Source organism: Mobula hypostoma, chromosome 23 (assembly GCF_963921235.1).
Source record: "Mobula hypostoma chromosome 23, sMobHyp1.1, whole genome shotgun sequence".
Lineage (NCBI taxonomy): Eukaryota > Metazoa > Chordata > Chondrichthyes > Myliobatiformes > Myliobatidae > Mobula > Mobula hypostoma.
The window spans coordinates 53,133,562-53,155,263 of record NC_086119.1 but is presented as its reverse complement, the minus strand read 5'-3'; the positions used below and the strand labels follow the sequence as shown (position 1 = coordinate 53,155,263).

At 41.6% G+C, this 21,702-nt stretch overlaps 1 protein-coding gene across 4 annotated transcripts in view; it reads left to right on the top strand.

Moving 5' to 3' along the window:
* rabep1 (rabaptin, RAB GTPase binding effector protein 1) overlaps positions 1-21,702 on the top strand; it is a 126,533-nt gene that overhangs the window by 46,353 nt on the left and 58,478 nt on the right. For all 4 annotated transcript variants that reach the window (XM_063031545.1, XM_063031546.1, XM_063031544.1 and 1 more), the window contains exons 8-9: positions 13,088-13,225; positions 18,566-19,024. In XM_063031545.1, the coding sequence (XP_062887615.1) occupies positions 13,088-13,225; positions 18,566-19,024 (597 nt within the window). The remainder of the gene's footprint in view (positions 1-13,087; positions 13,226-18,565; positions 19,025-21,702) is intronic.

Below are 21,702 nucleotides of genomic sequence, written 5' to 3'. Positions count from 1 at the left end.
AATGGACGTTGACCCCATGACCACCAGCTCACTACTTTTTTTGTCGCTATTGCACTACTTATTTCAAAGGTTCACTTATTATCAAAGTATACAACTCTGAAATTCTTCAGTTCTTTGGGTAGCCATGAAACCAAGAAAGGCAGCATGATCATCAAACCCCAAACCCTACCTCCCCACAAAAATGGGACAGATATCTCAACCCCCAAATCCCCAACAGTTAAGTTAGTTTAATTTAACTAGTTTGATTTAACTATACAGTAGCGTGCAAAAGTTTGGGCAGCCCGGTCAAAATTTCTGTTACTGTGAATAGCTAAGCGAGTAAAAGATGACCTGATTTCCAAAAGGCATAAAGTTAAAGGTGACACATTTCTTTAATATTTTAAGCAAGATTACTTTTTTATTTCCATCTTTTACAGTTTCAAAATAACAAAGAAGGAAAAGGGCCCGAACCAAAAGTTTGGAGACCCTGCATGGTCAGTACTTAATAACACCCCCTTTGGCAAGTATCACAGCTTGTAAACGCTTTCTGTAGCCAGCTAAGAATCTTTCAGTTCTTGTTTGGGGGATTTTCGCCCATTCTTCGTTGCAAAAGGCTTCTAGTTCTGTGAGATTCTTGGGCCGTCTTGCATGCACTGCTCTTTTGAGGTCTATCCACAGATTCTCGATGATGTTTAGGTCAGGGGACTGTGAGGGCCATGAAAAAACCTTCAGCTTGCGCTTCTTGAGGTAGTCCATTGTGGAATTTTGAGGTGTGTTCAGGTTTACTACCCTGTTGTAGAAGCCATCCTCTTTCCATCTTCGCCTTTTTTTACAGATGGTGTGATGTTTGCTTTCAGAATTTGCTGGTACTTAATTGAATTCATTCTTCCCTCGACCAGTAAATGTTCCCCATGCCAGTGGCTGCAACACAAGCCCAAAGCATGATCGATCCACCCCCATGCTTAACAGTTGGAGAGGGGTTCTTTTCGTGAAATTCTGCACCCTTTTTTCTCCAAACATACCTTTGGTCATTGCGGCCAAAAAGTTCTATTCAAAAGGTTCAAAGGAACATCTAAACAAGCATGATGCATTTTGGAAACAAGTCCTGTGGACTGATGAAGTTAAAATAGAACTTTTTGGCCGTAATGAGCAAAGATATGTTTGGAGAAAAAAGGGTGCAGAATTTCACGAAAAGAACTCCCTCTCCAACTGTTAAGCATGGGGGTGGATCGATCATGCTTTGGGCTTGTGTTGCAGCCACTGGCATGGATAACATTTCACTGGTAGAGGGAAGAATGAATTCAATTAAGTACCAGCAAATTCTGGAAGCAAACATCACACTGTCTGTTTAAAAAAAAAGCAAGCCGAAGATGAAAAGAGGATGGCTTCTACAACAGGATAATGAACCTGAACACACCTCAAACCCCACAATGGACTACCTCAAGAGGCACAAGCTGAAGGTTTTTTCATGGCCCTCACAGTCCCCTGACCTAAACATCACTGAGAATCTGTGGATAGGCCTCAAAAGAGCAGTGCATGCAAGATGGCCCAAGAATCTCACAGAACTAGAAGCCTTTTGCAAGGAAGAATGGGTGAAAATCCCCCAAGCAAGAATTGAAAGACTCTTAGCTGGCTACAAAAAGCGTTTACAACCTGTGATACTTGCCAAAGGGGGTGTTATTAAGAACTGCCATGCAGGGTGTCCAAACTTTTGGTTTGGGCCCTTTTCCTTTTTTGTTATTTTGAAACTGTAAAAGATGGAAATAAAAAAGGTAATCTTGCTTAAGGTATTAAAGAAATGTGTCACCTTTAACTTTATGCCTTTTGGAAATCAGTTCATCTTTTACTCGCTTAGCTGTTCACAGTAACAAATTTTGACCAGGGGTGCCCAAACTTTTGCATGCCACTGTATATGTACTTTCTGTAATTCACATTTTTCATCTATTATGTTTTGGACTGTACTGCTGCAAAGACAACAAATTTCATGACATATTAATCCTGATTGTGAGTGAAGGCTGAAGATGAGGCAGTTGGTATGCAAGCAGAGGAGGTGTGCATTGAGACTATATGGAAGGATAGGCAGACAATAGGGCAACATTGCAGTCAGTGGGGTGATTTGCAGTGTAATGGGGGACAAAATTGAAAAGAGTGATGAATACGAGACTGAAGGTGTTATATTTGAATGCACACAGTGTATGGAATAAGGTAGATGAACCTATAGCACAGTTAGAGATTGGCAGATATGAAGTTGTGAGCATCGCTGTGTTCTGGCTGAAAGAAGATTATAGTTGGGGGCATAACATGTAAGGATGCACATTGTATTGAAAGGATGGGCAGGTATGCAGAGGGGTTGGAGTGGCACTGTTAATTTTTTAAAAAATGGAATCAAATCCTTGGAAAGAGCTGACAGGATTGGAAGACGTAGAATCATGGGTAGACCTAAGGAACTGCAAGGATAAAAAGATCCTGATGGGAGTTGCAGGCCTCCAAACAGTACCCAACATCTGGGCTATAAATTAGTGGGAGATAAAAAAAAATGCATGACAGAAGGGCAATGTTATGATAGTCATAGGGGATCTCCATATGCAGATAGATTGGGGACAATCAGGTTGGTACTGATTTTCGGATTCCAAGAGAAAATTTGTAGAATGTCTATGAGATGCCTTTTTAGAGCAGCTTGTGGTTGAGCCCACTCGGGTATCAGCTATTCTGGATTGGCTGTTATGCAATGAACTGATTTGATTAGGGAACTTAAAGTAAGACAACTTTTAAGAGGCAGTGATCATAATATGATAACACTCACCCTGCAATTTGAGAGGGAGAAGCTATCAGTATTAGAGTAGAGTAAAAGTAATTACAGAAGCATGAGGGTGGAGCTGGCCAGAGTGATTGGAAGGGGACACTAGCAGGGATGACAGCAGAGCAGTAATGACTGGAGTTTCTGGGAATAATTCACAAGTGCAGGATAGATACATCCCAAAGAAGTAGTAGTATTCTAAAGGCAAGATGACACAACCATGGCTGACAAGGGAAGTCAAAGCCAACATAAAAGCAAAAGATAGATAATAGAGCAAAAGCACATAATAGAGGAGGAGAAGATGGCAGTGCGATGCAGCGGCCTCTCCGGTGAATGATATCTGTTATCTATCAAGTAGTGTGTCATGCACAATCCTGATTTGATGGACACAGACGTGAGAGTACGGAGGATCATCTGGAGAAACTTCTGAAATGCCTTCTTCACTGGCGCTGCTACTGTGTGATCCAGAATCTCTGGAGGGGAAGGCCCCGAGTCCTCGGCTTTGCTTGTTGCTCAGCGGCCAGGGCAGGGTCGAAGTGCTCGGCAGAGGATGGTGCTTGGGAGGCTGTTTCGGAAGGGTTGGTCGGAGGTTCGAAGTTTTCAGACGGACTCAGAGTTGGCTGTGGTCAGGTACTTCCAATGCATCAGCAGTTGTCAGCGCCTGGAGGTTTATGGCAGGGAGAGTTTCTCCCTTTTGCCACCTGCTATCAGGATTATCGGGACTATCAGGAGTTGATCGGAACTTTTTTGTTTACCGTGCCCATGGTCTGCTCTTTATCAAATTATGATATTGCTTTGCACTGCTGTAACCTTATGTTATAATTATGTGATCTTGTCAGTGTTAGTCTTTGGTTTGTCCTGTTTTTTTTGTGATATCACTCTGGAGGAACATTGTATCATTTCTTAATGTATGCATTTCTAAATGACAATAAACGAGGACTGAGTGTCCTCATAATCTTAAAAAAAAATTAGCATGAGGTTAGAGGATTGGGAAGCTTTTAAAAACCAACAGAAGGCAATTTAAAAGGCCATAAGTAGGGAAAAGATGAAATATAAATGTAGGTTAGCCAGATGTCAGAGGATACAAAAGTATTTTCAGATCTATAAAGAGGCAAGAGTGGATATCGAATCACTAGACAATTATGTTGAAGAGGTACTGGGGGACAGGAAATGGCGGATGAACTGAGTAAGTATCTTGCATTGGTCTTCATTGTGGAAGACACCAGAGGTATGCTGGAAGCTTGAGAGTGTCAAGGGCAGAAGTGAGTGCAGTTGTTATTACTAGGGAGGTCTGTTGAGAAGCTGAAAGGTCTGAAGTCAATTGGACCAGATGGACTACAACCCAGGGTTCTGAAAGAGGTAGCTGAAGAGATTGTGGAGGCATTCATAGTGATCTTTCAAGAATCACTGGATTCTGGCATGGTTCTGGAGTACTGGAAAATTTCAAATGTCACTCTACTTTTCAAGAAGGGAGAGAGGCAGAAGAAAGAAAATTATAGGCTAGTCAGCCTAACCCCAATGGTTGGAAAGATGTTGGAAATGATAATTAAGGATGAAGTTTTGGAGTAGTTGGAGACACATGATAAAATTGAATTGACTTAATTTCTTGTATCTTCCACATACATGAGGAATGAAAATCTTTGTTACTTCGCCATCTGAATATGTAATGTGCAAGTTATAGTAATTTGTAATAAATAGTATGTACAATAAGATGTATAGCTGTACAGTCGATATAGCTTATAAATACAGTTGTGTCAGCTTGAATTAATCAGTCTGATGGCCTGGTGGAAGAAGCTGTCCTGGAGCTTGTTGCTCCTGGCTTTAATGCTGTGGTACTGTTTCCCGGATGGTAGCAGCTGGAACAGTTTGTGGTTGGGTGACTCGGGTCCCCAATGATCCTTGGGTCCTTTTTACGCACCTGTCGGTGGAAGTGTCCTGAACAGTAGGAAATTCACATCCACAGATGCACTGGGCTGTCCACACCACTCTCTGCAGAGTCCTGCAGTCGAGGGAAGTATAGTTCCCATATCAGGCAGTGATACAGCCAGTCAGGATGCTGTCAACTGTGCCCCTGTAGAAAGTCCTTGGGATTTGGGGGCTCAACCATCTGAGGTGAAAGAGGAGCTGTTGTGCATTTTTCACCACACAGCTGGTATGTACAGACCAAATGAGGTCCTCGGTGATGTGTATACCAAGGAACTTGAAGCTGTTTACCCTCTCAATCCCAGATCCATTGATGTCACCGTTCCTCCTGTAGTCCACAACCAGCTCCTTTATTTTTGTGACATGATGGAGTGGTGGTTTTCTTGACACCACTGTGTAAGGGTGATGACTTCTTCGCTGTAGGCTGCCTCATTATTATTTGAGATTAGGCCAATCAGTGTAGTATCATCTGCAAATTTAATTAGCAGATTGGAGCTATGGGTGGTGACACAGTCATGGGTATACAGAGAGTAAGGGAGGGAGCTTAGGACACAGCCCTGAGGGGCTCCTGTGTTGAGGGTCAGAGAGGCAGAGGTGAGGGAGCCCACTCTCACCACCTGCCAGCGATCTGACAGGAAGTCCAGGGTCCAGCCACACAAGGCAGGGTGAAGGCCGAGGTCTCTGAGCTTCTTGTCAAGCCTGGAGGGAATTATGGTGTTGAATGCTGAACTGTAGTCTTAAGAACAGCATTCTCACAGAGCATCCCTCTTCTCCAGGTGTGTAAGGACGGTGTGTACAGCTGTGGCTATTGCGTCATCTGTCGATAGGTTGTGTCGGTAGGCAAATTGTAGGGTGTCCAGTGTGGGTGGTAGTGTGCTGCAGATATAGTCCTTGACCAGCACCTCAAAGCATTTGCTTATTATTGAGGTGAGTGTGACAGGACATAAATCATTCAGATATGTTACCTTGGTCTTTTTAGGTACAGGGAACAGGGACAATGGTGAATGTTTTGAAGCAGAAAGGCACTCTACACTGGGAGAGGGAGAGATTAAAAATGTCTGTAAACACACTTCCAGTTGTGTCGCACATATCCTGAGTAACCACCCTGGGATGCCGCCTGGTCCAGCAGCCTTGCAGCTGTCCACTCATTGGAAATACCTGCGTACTTCAGCCTCAGAGATCACCAAGGTGCAGGTCGCAGTGCCGGCTGTCCTCAGGGGCTCGGTGTTGGTGAAATCAAACTGAGCGTAAAAAAGATTTAACTCATCTGGGAGAGAGGCAGCAACGCTGCATTTAGCTTTGAAGTCTGTGATGGTGTGCAGACCTTGCCATAAACTGCGTGTGTTGTTGGTGGAGAGTTGAGTCTGGCTCTTGTTCTTGTATTGCCATTTCGCTGCCTTGATGACTTAGCTGCATTTCTTGAGTTCCTGGTGGTTACCGGCGGCGACAGTTCTGTCTCGTGCATTACGCACAGAATTGTTGATCCAGGGTTTCTGGTTTCGATAGACCATGACCAATTTTTGGGGGGCAGCACCCTCGATGCACTTCTGGGTGAAGCTTGTGACCCCTTCCGTGAACTCAGAGACATCCTCATCACAAAAGATATTCCAGTTGACGTTGTCAAAGCAGTCCTGTAGCATGGAGACGGGTTGGACCAACAAAGGACAGTTTTAACAATGGCTGCCTCTTGTTTCGGCTTCTGCCTGTATACGGGCAGAGGCAGGATGGAGGAATGATCAGACTTTCCAAGCGGTGGATGGAGAAGCACTTCGTAAGCGTTGCGGAAGGGAGAGTAGCAGTGGTCAAAATAGGTCAAAGTCAGCATGGCTCCCTTAAGGGAAAATCTTACCTGACAATTCTGTTGGAATTCTTTGAAGAAGTAACCAGCAGAATAGACAGAAGAGAATTGATGTATGTTATGTATTTAGGTTTTCAGAAGGCCTTTGACAAGGTGTCACAAATGAGGTTGCTTAGCAAGATGAGAGCCCATGGTATTACAGGAAAGTTACTTGCATGGATAGAGCATTGGCTGCTGGGCAGGAGGGATAGAGTGGGAATAAAAGGAGCCTTTTCTAATTGGCAGCCGGAGGCTAGTGGTGTTCCGTGGGATTCGATGTTAGGACTGCTTTTACTTTATATGTCAATTATTTGGATGAGGAGAAATTTCTGTAGCCAGATTGTGGTGAATCTGTGGAAATAGTTGCCACAGGTGGCTTTAGAGGCCAGGTCATTGGGTGTATTTAAGGCAGAGGTTGATAGATTCTTGTGAAGTCAGGGCGAGAAAGGTTACGGAGAGAAGGCAGGAGAATGGGGTTGAGAGGAAAATGGATCATCCGTGATCAAATGGCGGAGCAGACTCAATGGCCCAAATGGCTTAATTCTGCTCCAATGTCTTAAGGTCTTATAGTCTTATTTATGGAGACTTGCAGTAGACTTTTATCTACCCTTTCACTGAATTATCCGTTTGCAAGTCTATTTCCTTAGTGAATGCCAATGAAAAATATTCATTTAGAACCTCATCTAAATCATCTGGCTCCACCCATAATTACTTGTCTTAATGGACCTTAATTCTTTTGTTTACTTTTGGAATGCCTTTGTATTGCTGGCATCTGCTAGTGATTTCTTGTGGTGACTCTGCCTTCCCAATTTCCTCTTTTTAAGTACTTCCCTCTCTAATTTTTCTACTCCAGCAGGCATTTCTAGAGTAGAAAAGGTCTGCACCTCTAATATGCTTTCTTTTCTCTTTATCTATCTCTCAATGTCCCTTGATATTCAGGATTGCCTATACTTATTACCCCCAGCTTTTACCCTTAAAGGAACATCTTGACCTTAGAACTCTTGCTATTTCTCCTTTGAATGTTTCTTATTGTGCCGATGTATACCATGTTGTGTGTACCACTCTCTCCCAATGTTAATAAATTTGGCTTTGCCCCAATTTAAAACCTTAATTAATGGATCATTCCTAAAGAACTTCATATCCGTTTTAAAATATATGGAGTTACTGTGCCTAATGCTGCTGCACAAATTTGCTTGGTGTAAAATTACTTGGTACTTTGATCTGCATAGAAATCTGCAGCACATTACAGGCCCTTCGGCTCACAGTATGGTGCTGACCGTGTAACCTAAACTAGAAGCTGCCTACAATTTTCCTACTGGATAGCCCTCTATTTTTCTAAGTTCCATATACAGTACCTTAATAGAGTCTCTTAAAAGACCTTATTGTATCCGCCTCTACCACCTTCGCTGACAGTGCATTCCATGCACCCACCATTCTCTGTGCGAGAAACTTGCCTCTGACATCCCCCTTGTACCTACTTCCAAGCACCTTAAAACTATGCCCCCTCGTGTTAGCCGTTTGAGTCCCGGGAAATAGCCTCTGGCTATCCATATGATCAATGCCTCTCATCATCTTAAACACCTCTATCAGGTCACCTCTCATCCTCCGTCACTCCAAGGAGAAAAGGCCAAGTTCACTCAACGTATTCTCATAAGGAATGCTCTCAATTCCAGGCAACATCCTTGTAAACCTCTTCTGCACCCTTTCTAAAATATCCACATCCATCCTGTAATGAGGTGACCAGAACTGAATAGAGTACTCCAAGTGGGGTGTAACTAAAGTCTTGTATAGCTGTAACATTACTTCATGATTTCGTAAGGCACGACCTGCCCTTGACAAAGCCATGCTGACTATCTCTAATCAGATTGTGTCTGTCCAAATGCTCATAAATCCTGCCTCTCAGGATCTTCTCCAACATCTTGCCCACCACTGAAGTAAGACTGACTGGTCTATAATTTCTTGGGTTATTGCTACGCCCTTTCTTGAATAAGGGAATAACGTTTGCAACCTTCCAATCCTTTGGTACTTCTCCCGTCCCTATTGATACAAAGATCATCGCCAGAGGCTCAGCAATCTCCTCTCTTGCTTCCCACGGTAGTCTGGGGTATATTTCGTCTGGTCCCAGCAACTTATCCAACTTAATACCTTTCAAAAGCTCCTGCACATCCTCTTTCTTAATGTCTGTATACTCAAGCATTTCAGCCTGCTGTAAGTCATCTCCACAATTGCCAAGGTCCTTTTGTTTTAATTCAATTTAATTTAATTTAGAGATACAGTACAGTAACAGGCCCTTTCAGCCCAACAAGACTTCACTGTCCAATTATCATCCATGTGACCAATCAACCTATGTGAAACATGCAAACCTGTCATGGGGGAGAATGTACAAGCTCATTGAATCTGCCTTTGGTAGTGCATTCCTGACCCAACATTGCAAGTTCTTCATTTACTTTTAGTTATTTTGCCTATCATTCTTTGCCTGGTTTTTGACACGCCCAGTTAGAATATGAGGTGTCCTTTTTTCTGAGTACGGGCACGTAGCTGTAGTAGCAAGTTATTCTGTCTACAATCCAGTCTATGAACATAGACTTTTCCAGTTTCAGGTGGTCTTACCCACTATGTTCTCCTCTCTTTTGAATCCACCTCCAGTCCTCCCAGTTTTGTTCTTTTCCCATATTCTCTCCCAGTTGCATCTACTTACAATCCTCACATTTTGTCCACTGGATCTCCTCACTCATCATTCCACCAATGATATCCTTTGTGTTTATGAATGCCTTCGCAGGAACAGAAAGTCTTGTGACAGAGGTGGAATTTAAATCTGGTTCATTATCTGGTAATTATTACTTCCAGCCACAAAGCTACTATTTGTGAAAATCTGTCCGGTTCAGTTATTCCTGAGGAAAGTTACCACTGTTTGACTTTTGTATGGCCCAGACTTACTAAAATGGTTGACTCTTAATTACTAGCCTTGTACACTACTTGGTCCAAGACTAGATAGGAATGGACAATAACTATTGATCTTGCCAGTGTTCGTCAGGTCCTGAAAAATGAATAAATTTAATTTAAAAACATCACTCAGGCAATTCAGAGCCCAAATGAGATTTATTATCACTGATTTGTGACATAAAATTTGTGATTTTTGTGGCAGCAGTTCAGTGCAAAGATATAAAATTAATAATGACAATAATTTGCAATACAATATAAATAATGCAAACAAACGAATAATGTGACAGTGTTCATGGACTGTTTAAGAATCAGTCTGTTTCTGAATCATTAAGTGTGCATCTTCAGCCTCCTGTACCAAAGAATTCTTAGTGATGTGTGCTGCTCTTTGAAGATGTCCTCGATGTTTGGGAGGGTTTAAAGTAAATTTATTGTCAAAGTATATATATATGCTTCCATATACTAACTTCCTCAAGATTCATCTTCTTGCAAACACTTACAGGAAGAAACTGGATTAGAGTTTTATTAAAAACTATACATAAACAAGACAAAGGCTGACAGCCAATTAAAGTGCAAAAGATGACAACTGTGTAAATAAAAATACTAAGAACATAAGGTGTAAAGAGCCCTTGAAAGTGAGGCTGTAGGTTGGAGAATCAATTCAGAGTAGTGGTGATTGAACTTATCCATGCCAATTCAGGAGCCTGATGGTTGTAGGATAATAACTTCCTGAATCTGGTGATGTGGGACCTAAGGCTTCTGTACCTCTTGTTCGATGGTAGTTTCACAAAGAGGTTATAGCCTGGATGGTTGGGGTCTTTGGGTACTGCTTTCTTGTGGCAGCACACCATGTAAATGTACTTAATGGCTTTGCCTGTGATGGGCTGGGCTGTATCCACCACTTTCTGTAACCTTTGCTGTAGTTTTTGGTGATATGCTGAATCTACACAAGCTTCCAAGAAAGTCGATGTCCTGTTGTGTGTTCTTTGTGGTGACGTGCTGGATATAGGACAGATACTCTATTAATGCCAAGGATTGAAAGCTGCTGACCCTCTCCACCTCAGTTTTCCTAAGGAGGTCTCACTCCTGTCGTTGGTTGTACCTATGATGGAGCTGGCTGAGGCTACAGCCTCTGCAGCCTCTTGCATTCCTGTGCTTTGGAAGGTTCATACCAGGCTGTGATGCAACCAGTCAGAAAACTCTCCTCCATACATCTGTAGAAATTTGCAACAATCTTTGACATACTAAATCTCCTCAAAACTCCTTTTTAAAAAGTAGAGCTGTCTCCTTTGTGATTGCATCAATATGTTGGGCTCAGCACTGAACCTCTGAGGTACTGACGCCCAGAGACTTGATGCTCAACCTTTCCAAAACTCACCCAATTTTCCATCCATGTTGGTTCACCCCCTTTTATTAATGGGCTTCAATCTTGATAACAGTCCTGTTGTGTGGCACTTTATCAATTTGCTTTTGAAGTCTATGTGCAACATCCATATTTCCCCATCCACTCTTTGCTTATTGAAGAAAGCACTATTAACTTAAAGTGCTGTTTGCCTGTAGCAGATGTGTGCTCATTTTTTAAAATCCAGATATATCTGAGTGACTACTAATCGTATTTTTAATCTTTGTTTCTAAAACTTGTTCTACCACCAAGGTTAAAACCACTGATCTGTGGTTTGTTGTGTTTGCTAGTACATCTTTTTGATCGGTTTAGCCCAAAATGTCTTTCCTGTTTGTCCTTGGTTGGGGAACGGTTCATGGTATTTGGCATGGAGACAGCTGATGCATCATCCAGTACATTTCTTAATTCAATTCTGGTTGGCTTCATTGCAGGGCGTGTGGCATGCAAATTGTGAATGGATCCCCAATCAAGTTGTAGTTGTCTCAGCCAATCATGCCTCCACAATGCTGGTCCTCCTGTTTGTACCACATACCAGCTCAATGTGGCTTGTTGGTCAGTTTAATTCACTGTTACATATGTCATTCCCATAGGAGTTATCTTTTCTCTGGTGTAGCTTTTTAGTTGGATATCTGCATGCTTCAGTTCAGTATCTATGAGCTGCCAAACTCCTTTTGTGGAATCACTGAAATAGCCGAGCCAGTGTCCAATTCTAATTTAATTTTCTGTTCACTTCTGATGTAAGTCATATTGCTTGACTTTTGTTAGCTTTCACATTGTAAATCTCAAGGCTACTCAGTCATGTGTCGCTCATCAAAATCATATTTTTCATCAATAGCATGCAGATTCGTACTCTTAAACTGCAACTTGACTTTGTTTTCTGTGTAGTCCATTTATTTTTGTCTGCCCGACATGCTCTTTGTAGAAAATGCAACAAAGTAGGAGACATACAATTTTGCCCTTTAAATCTGCATTTGTTTGGTGAGCGTGAGTTCCTGCCACAACGGTAACACAATTTGTTCGGCAAGGCTAGTTTCTTTGTAGATGATGCAGCTTTGTTCACACTCACTTTCATTCTTGACTAACTCAATTGTGTCTTTGTCTGTGGCTTCCATTGAAACAGAGATTTCCACTGCTTATTTGAATGTAAACTATGCTTCAGTTAGGTGTTTTGAATGCTTTCTTGTAAGGCTTTGCAAAGTAAGCGATTTCTCACTGCATCATTAAGACCATTACCAAACTGACAACGCTCAGACAATCCCTTCAATTCAGCCATGTACACTGAAAAGGACTCCCCTTCTTTTTGATTCCACTTATGAAACCTAAAGCTTTCTGATAAGTGTTCCTGCATTAGTTTGACAATATCAGGAAAGTATTTGTTTGGAGCAGTTAAACTTCAAAACAAACTGTATGCCTTTAAACCGTAGGCACTCAGCAAAATTGGCAGTCGCTTCTCATTAGCTATTGCATTTGCTTCAAAATACTGTTCCAATAGCTCAGTATACATGAGCTAGTTACCCATTGTGTAATCAAACTCCTTGATTTTTTTGACGTAGCCAGGCATTTCTGCTTTTTTAAAATATATTAGTATCACCCGGTTGGTACTCTTTATGAACCCTGAATTCTGTTTTCTGAGTTTAAAAAAAAGATCATGTCTGTCTCTGTGTGCTGGGCTGTGACAGTGTTATGTTTTGTTTAAATTAATCTAAAGAAAACAAGAATCTGGGAATGTGGGTCTGGCTTCGTCTTTACTTTTAAACGAGGCCGCTTGTATCATGTGACAGTGTAATGACATAGCAATTAACATATTTTGACATTAACCCGTAATGATTTAAATGAACAGGAACACACACACACACACACACACACACACACACACACACACACACACACACACACACACACGATAACTCAAATATTAAAATATTAAATACACAATCTAACTTCTGTAATTTTTATTTCATTGATGTGAACAGGAAATCAGAGCTTTTATGACAATAACTGTTCAAAAGCTTAACACACTTAGAGGTGCAGAAATGTGCCAGTGCAGCTACTTTTGTGAGGCTTGTACTGTGTTCTTCAATGTAAAAGTGGTACTGCATTAAACAAAATTACAAATTGTAAGGGAAAATGGTTACTACTTTTTGGGACCTTGTTAAAAGCACCCTGAGAGCAAATGTGTTCTGAAATTAGAATAAAAAATCTATTTCAGGCTGAAGATGAACAGAGGAACCTCAGCAAAGCCAAGGAGAAGAAAGAGTCCGAGACTGAGGAAGAAGTACCAGTCGTGAACTCCCAGCCACGTGTGGAATCTCCTCTTAAAGCTCTCCACACCTTACCTGATGAAGAGGTCAGTTTTGTAACTTATGAGCATTTTCTAGACTATTATTCAAACTCCAATGATGCCAGTAATTTGTCTGATAATACTTGCCTTTAGCCTACAGTTCCAAAGGGAATGTTGTACTGCATTTGTCTTCTCACTCTTTCAGTAGTTCAGCCTGAGTCCGGAAGGAGTTCAGTTTCTGTGTGTCACCAGCGAGGAGGCACTACATGAAGTTTGCTGTTGGAGAGGCTGTGTACTGTCAGGGAGGGACTTGCACATTCAGCTCTCTTTTTCGCAGGACTGCGAGCCAGCGGTGGAAGCTGAAAGTGAGAGTGATAAGCACTACCTGCTATAATACCACACTAGGTACATCACAACAACCATTTTGAAGGGAAGTACAGTTGCAAGAAAAGTTTGTGAACACTGCAATTACCTGGTTTTCTGCATTAATTACTGTGGTCTGATCTTCATCTAAGTCACAATAATAGACCAACGCAATCTGCCTAAACTAATAATGCACAAACAATTGTACTTTTCATGTCTTCATTGAACGCATTGTTTAATCATTCACAGTCCAGGCTGGAAAAAGTTTGTGAACCCTTGTATTTAACAACTGGTAGAAACTCCTTTGGCAGCAATAACCTCTCCCGTAGCTGCTGATCAGATTTGCATAATGGTGAAGAGGAATTTTAAACCATTTCTCTATACAAAATTGTTTCATTTCATCAATATTTCTGGGATACCTTGCATAAACAGCCCTTGTCATGTCACGCTGCAACATTTCAATTGGGTTACTCCCTGTACACCCATGACTGTATCACCACCCACAGCTCCAATTTGCTAATTAAATTTGTCAACGACACTACATTGATTGGCCTTATCTTAAACAACTATTTTGGAGCATTGTCATATTACATCATCCAACATGATGTTTGTCCCACCATGCTTCACAGTCAGGATGAGGTCTTGATGTTGTTGGTTTACAGTGCCCTTTTCCCTCCAAACATAGCGGTGTGCATTTCTGCCAAAAAAGTTGGATGTGATGGGAGGTGAGGATCTTGATATAATAGCTATCACTAAAGGGGTAGTGCTGAGCAGACTTGTGGGGCTGAAGATGGATCTCCCCTGCCCCTGATGGAATGCATCCCAGGATACTGAAAGAAATAGCAGAAGTTATACTAGAGCCTTTGGTGATGATTGATCAAAATTCTCTGGACTCTGGGCCGGTCCTGGCAAATTGGAAGACAGTGAATATCACGCCACCATTCAAAAAAGGATGTAGGCAAAAGGCAGGTTAGTTTAACGTCTGTAATTGGGAAAATGCTTGAAGCTATCATTAAAGAAGAAATAGCGAAGCATCTGGAAAGCAATGGATCCATCAGGCAGATGCAGCATGGATTCAGCAAAGGCAGGTCCTGTTTGGCAGACTTACTGGAGTTCTTTGAAGATATAATGAGCACAGTGGATAGAGGGGAACAGATGGATATTGTTTACTTGGATTTCTAGAAGGCATTCTATAAGGTACTGCAATAAAACTTATCCATAAGATAAGATTACATAGAGTTGAGGGTGATGTATTAGCATGGATAGAGGGTTGGTTAACTAATAGAAAGCAAAGAGTTGGGATACATGGGTGTTACTCTGGTTGGCAGTCAGTGGTGAGCGGTGTACTGCAGGGATCAGTGCTGGGTCTGCAACTGTTCACAATATGTATTAACGATCTGGAAGAGGGGATCGAGTGTAGTGTATCTAAGTTCGCTGATGATACTAAATTGAGTGGAAAAGTAAATTGTGCAGGAGATATGAAGAGTCTGCAGAGAGATATCAATAGGTTGAGTGAGTGGGCAAGGGTCTGGCAGATGGAGTACAATGTTGGTAAATGCAAAGTCATCCCCTTTGGAAGGGAAAATGAAAGAGCAGGTTATTTAAATAGTAAAAAAAAAATTGCAGCATGTTCCTGTGCAGAAGGACTTGGGAGTGCTTGTGCATGAAGCACAAAAGTTTAATTTGCTAGTGCAGCAGGCTATCAAGAAGGCAAATAGAGCGTTGACCTTCATTGCTGGAGGGATTGAATTTAAGAGCGGGGAGGTCATGCTGCAAATATACAGGGTACTGGTGAGGCCACACCTGGAGTACTGCGTGCAGCTCTGGTCTCCGTACTTGAAGAAGGATATACTGGCTTTGGAGACAGCACAGAGGAGGTTCACCAGGTTGATTTCAGAGATGAGGGGGTTAGACTATGAGGAGAGATTGAGTTGCCTGGGACTGTACTTGCTGGAATTCAGAAGAATGAGAGATGTTATAGAAACATGTAGAATTACGAAAGGGATAGATTAGATAGAGGGAGGAAAGTTGTTTCTACTGGTAGGTGAGACTAGAACTAGGGGACATAGCCTCAAGATTTGGGGGAGTAGATTTAGGATGGAGGTGGGGAGGGGCTACTTTTCCCAAAGAGTGGTGAATCTATGGAATTCTCTGCCCAATAAAGCATTGGAGGCTACCTCGGTAAATATATTTAAAGACAAGGTTGTATAGATTTCTGAATAGTAGGGGAATTATGGGTTATGGGGAAAAGGTAGGTAGGTGGAGATGAGTCCATGGCCAGATCGGCCATGATCTTATTGAATTGTGGAGCAGGCGATGGGCCAGCTGGCCTACTCCTGCTCCTATTTATTATGTTCTACGTTCAACTTTTGTCTCGGCTGTCCACAGAACATTGTCTCAGAAGTGTTGTGGAATATCCATTTGGTCTTTTGAAAACTGAAGCCGTGGTGATTTTTTTTTTGGGAGAGCAGAGTGAGTTCTGCTGTGTCCTTCCATGAACACCATTCTTGTTCAGTGATTTTCTTATAGTGGACTCATGAACAGAGATTTTAGCTATTTCTGGAAATTTCTGCAGATATTTTGCTGTTACCCTTGGGTTCTTTTTCACCTCCATCAGCATTGCTCATTGTGCTCTTGGTGTGATCTTTGTAGGTCCCCCACTCCTGTGGAGAGTAGCAACAATACTGAGTTTCCTCTATTTGTAGACAATTTCTCTAACTGTGGACTGATGACCACTCTGGTCTTTAGAAATGCTTTTGTTTTACCTTTTCCAACTTCATGCATCTCTACAATTCTTCTTCTAAGATCCTTTGAAAGTTGTTTTGATTGAGGTATGATATACATAAACAGATTGTTCTTGAGAAGAGCAGGCTCTGTCAGTAACCTGACTTTGTGTGTCTTTTTTATTGGGCAGGGCATCTCTACAACCCACACCTCCAATCTCATCTCATTGATTGGAACACCTGACTCTAAATAGCTTTTGCAGAAGACATCACCCCAGAGGTTGATGTACTTTTTTTAACCTAACTGTGATTGCTTAACTGGTGTACTCGGTATTGACGAGAAGTGCAATGGTTTGTGTATTATTAGTTTAGGCAGATTGTGTTTGTCTATTCTTGTGACTTTGAAGATCAGACCACATTTTATGAGTAATTAATGCCGAAACCAGGTAATTGCAAAGGGTTTACAAACTTTTTCTTGAACCTGTAGCCGTTGTTGAACCTAGTGGTGTTGGACTTCAGGCTTCTGTACTTGTTGCCCAATAGGACCTGTTAGAAGATGGCATGGCTTAGGTGATGGGGTTCTTTGGATGCAGAGCCTCGTGTAGAAATTACTGATGGTAGGAAGAAAAGTGTCTATGATTAATTAGGCCAAAGGTCACCAGAGGGTTCCACGTACTGGCTCTGGGAATATGTTAAAAGCTAATTTACCACTTCCAACACACTAGGTTTGGGAAAAACTCAAGTACAAGGGCCATCTTAACCGGCTGTACACATTTGTCATGGTTTGATATCCAGAAGGCAGGACCCCGTGCAATCTGGCCCATTATAATCAGAACCATATTGAATATCATGTGAGATCAAGTTTGCTACGACTACACAAAAGTAACTGACACTGGTCTACAGTTGCAGCCAAGCCCAGTCTTGAAGTAGGGCAGAATATGTTAGATGTCTTGATTGTTTACAGTTCCTAATTGCTGCTTTTCAGCTGCTGCTGAAAATGGTGTATTAGTTGCTGAAGGTAGAAGGGGATCATTTGTGCTGCTGATAATACAGCAATGTACCAAAGTTTTGAAATTTAGGAATAAACGTGAATTAACAAAGTGCTAACAGTAGCAACTAATATAGACAATCACCTTGTGGATCTGGGCTTAACATTTTATCCCAAAGAAAACATCTTCAGCTGTACAAATGACGATGAAGCAACTAAGATGGTGGAAACCTGAAATTAAAAAGCAAGCATTTTGCCCCTCTCCAAAGAATACAGTCTGGCGTGTTGCATACCTTAAGTGCTTTGAATTTCATCATTTTGATTCCTAGGATTATTAGGTTTCTTGTAGAATGAATTAAAGATGGAGTTTTGAAGAATGTGAGGGGAACTAACTGAGGCTGAAATTATAGATTGACAAGATAATTGCTGTCAGTCTGATCCAGCAATAGTGTACCTGGAATCATGAGTATAGTCTCCAGATCAAGGGTCTGCCATGTAGATTGTGGTGAGAACTTCTATATTCAGAAGATTTTAAGCCTTTGATATTTTACTCCAGATGACAGTGGGTTCTCAGCTGCTCGGTATATTCCTGGCTGAGGTTGATAAGGCTTATCGAGGGGTATGGATATTGGGCAAGAAAGTGGGCGAGTAACTGAATCAGTGACCTTACTTATAAACTGTACAGGTTTTAAGAGAATGACTAATTCCTTTTTTTTGATGCTCTTAATATATGAAATGAAAGAGAAGATTGAGAGCTTGGTTTGGCTGCTTCTTTGTAGGGTTGTTCGAGGTTAGGTCACCTATGTTTCGTCATGGTCAAAGTGATATCATCAGTGCACGATTGAGTGATCTCTGTTAGCTTATAACCAGAGAAACAGGCCAGAGATCAGTCAGTTACCTGTTTGGCTACGACCCTGCGGAGGGTAGCACCCAGCGCGACAGCCAATCAGAACACCGAATCAGAGCAATATAAAAGCGAGCATTTGGCAGAAACAACACTGAGTTGTGCACTGAACTAGTGATGAAACACTTACGACCTAACCTTCAGTCTTGGCAAGCAACCCTACAAACAAGCTTTTGAAGTATGCTATCAATAATGCATTGATGTATCCTCTTCCATTGTCTTTGAACCCACGACCTTCTAACTCAAGCAAGAAACTCACTGAGCCGCAATGGTACCCTGTATGTTGAGTATCGTAGCTGCATTATTTACTGGCCAACAGCATACACTGTTCACAAATTTGCATTGTGGAAAAGTAAAAGATGCCTTTAACCTTGTTTGGAAATAACTATGATTTTTAGTGTTCTCAAATGAATTGTTTTTTTTTCCAGCCTTGTGGAAATAGTATATACGGGTCAGTACACTCCTTGGATTCTGATGTGTCAACATCGCATGCAGGTCCTGCTGTTAAGCAAGACAGTGAGTTATTTCGTGAGGGCTTAAGAAGGGTACAGTCCACTGACAGTCTGGGTACCTCTGGCTCCTTGCAGTCAAAGAGCTTGGGCAACGGACATAAAGCAAAATCTGCAGGAAATCTGGATGAGTCGGACTTTGGACCTCTGGTTGGAGCAGACTCTGTTTCTGAGAATTTTGATACGGTTTCAGTTGGCTCTTTCCAGATGTCTGGTTCCTTCATATTGACCAAAGATCAAGAAAAAGCAATTACAGCACTCACGCCAGAACAAGAAGAGACTGCTTCTCTTCTGTCTAGTCTTACACAGGTGGTGGATAGTGCGCCGAGTGGATACAGAATGGTCAGTGAAAAGGAATGGAATTTACTGCAACAGGAGGTGAGTTCCTTAAACATGTCTTTTTACTTGTGCTGTTACCAAATGGTAGTAAGCATTGTGGCTTCAGTTCATTTTTCATCATGTCTCCATCTCATGAACTGGCTTAAGGTCTCAAAAATATTGTTAACCATTAAAGAAAATAAAGCCAGGAAATGGGTATCACTGGTAATACCAACAGTTATTGTCAATCTCTAATTTGCCCTGATGAAGATGCTATTAAAATTCTGTTGTGCTGCTTGAAGGTATTGTTGAGTAGAGAACTTGGAGATTTAGACCAGCGATCTTGAAGAAAAAGTATATTCCCAGTTGTGCTTGGTAGGTGACTTATAGGTAGTGCATTTGTTTGGAGCCTACTGCTTGATAGAGATTTTGGGTTTAGGAAGTGTAGGACTAGCCTTGGTAAATAACTGCAGTGCCACTTTTTCTCTTGTTCTTGGGCTACAATGGTGGTGATTTCACAAGGAAGCTGAGATGAAGTGGTTATTTGGCACTTTTGGCTGGTTTTTATTGCAAATACTTCACCTTGGTCTTTGGCATTCATTGGCTGGACCCCATAGTAGATAGGGAGTTTGGAACTGCCCCTTCCTACAAGTAATTTAATTGTCCACCACCATTCATGACTGAGTATAATGGATCTGATTCATTGGTTGTGCGATTGCTTAGATCTGTTTGGTGTATTCTGTCTTTGCTGTTTAGCTGGCATGTCGTCCTTGCAGTATCTCATTTTTAGGTCAAGCCAGGTTCTGCATCAAGGTTAATCCAAAGCTTTTTCACAACGCCAGAGTTAAGAATCTGCTAGATCACAGATTGTGGTGGTGTACATTGCTGTCTCTGGTCATCTACAATGGTTCATGGATGTCCAGATCTGAGTACATCTCTTTGGTAAGAATATAGTGCCACACAACATGGAGGGTTTCTTCAGTGTAAAGACCAGACTCTGTCTTAAGTAGCTAAATCTGCAAAATGGATTACTGAGGAAAAGGTCAAGGTTTAGCCTTCATGCTCGTTCACGCGGTCATCTCAGTGCTACTACTCCATTCTGGGTGAATGATATTGAAATCCCCTCCTACAGTTTATTTTTCACTCTTACTGTGTTCATTATTTCTTCCAAATGTTGTGTACCATGGGGGGGAAACACATTTTTATCAGTTGAGGAAGTATAGTAATTGGTAGTTATCCATGTGTAACTTGATATTACGAGACTTCCTTCATGGGGTCTGGAGTCGAAGTTGAGGAATCCAAGTACTCATCTGACTGACCAAATTAGCAATTAGAAAGTAGATGAATGTCATTGGGGAAGCCATCTTGAACACTCCTGGCCATGAACTGGTTGCACCACTTCATGCTTTGTAGCTAACTCATAAGTGTCATATTCTAGGTTGACATCACTGATGAGGACTGTTAAGCCCCACTGCATTTGCATGGCTGCCAGTGCTAGCCCACGCTACTTATATGACTCTTGTGAAGATTTTCAGTATCTTCAGACAAGGGAGAAAAGCCATGGAGACTGCTAACCTTCCTATTCACCAAGCATTTAAAAGCACCTTTGTCATTATAGAAAGGTACAATTACATTATTCAGCTAGAAGTAAAAAAATGGATCATGGAATGCATCCAACATTACCTCCTGACTGATACCAGAACCAATGTTCCAGGCTTTGACCTTGAAGGTAGAAAGCCTTCAGTAGCATTTACACAAGCAGTAGCCACTTTTTCCATATCAGGGAATGTTTGCCTTGGTGCAAATATAGCTGTAGGTATATTGAAAAATTGTTATTCCACTGTGTGCCATCTTAATTATAAAATGTGAATTAAAGTGTGCCGGACATCCAATTAGTCTGGAAAATCTGCTGGTCCATCGTTATCAATGTCTAGAGTGTGCTGGAATTTTCTGTAAGCAGCTTCCCATGTCACATGAAAAAAAGAACTGGTCCTCCGAATTGGGTCCTAGGGAGGTGGGCACAGGGCCCCAGTGAATCCCGGGCACCGTGGGGATTAGAACCCTGGTGAGACTTGTGGGCACTAGATGTCTAACTAGGAGAGGTTTTGCTGTAGTTAGTTTTTAGATACATCAGCATATCCAGGAATGTAGGGGTAGTGCACATAAATGCTGCTGAGGTAGGAGATTAGCCATAATCTTTTGAAATGACATTTTGGCAAAGGACTACAGAGTTTGTTCATCCTTCTTTCTTCACATTCTTCTCATCTAATGGTCTAAGTGACTAGTGTGAAATGGATGCCTTGTTGTTGTTCCACAAATATGTACTCTTGAATGTAATTTGACAGCCATAATATAACTTCATTCTTAATGAAATCTCATTTCTTGTAAGAATGGGAGATTAATGAATCCTTCAGATTATTATATATTGGCGATACAGCAAGGTAATAGGCTCTTCCAGCCCATGAGCCTATGCCATTGCAATCACACCCATGTGACCTACTAACCTGCACAGCTTTGGAGCGTGGGAAGAAACGGGGAAACCCAGGCAGTCACGGGGAGAATGTACAGACTCCTTAGAGTGCTGGAATGGAGCTTGAGTTGCTGGCATTGTAATAGTGCTTTTTTTGTCAGTAGGATTTTGGTCAAATATAAAAAGGCAATTCAGTATTCTGTAGTTAGTATTAGTTTAATCCATTAAGTGCACGAGTAGATTTAAATACATCATAAATGTATATGAA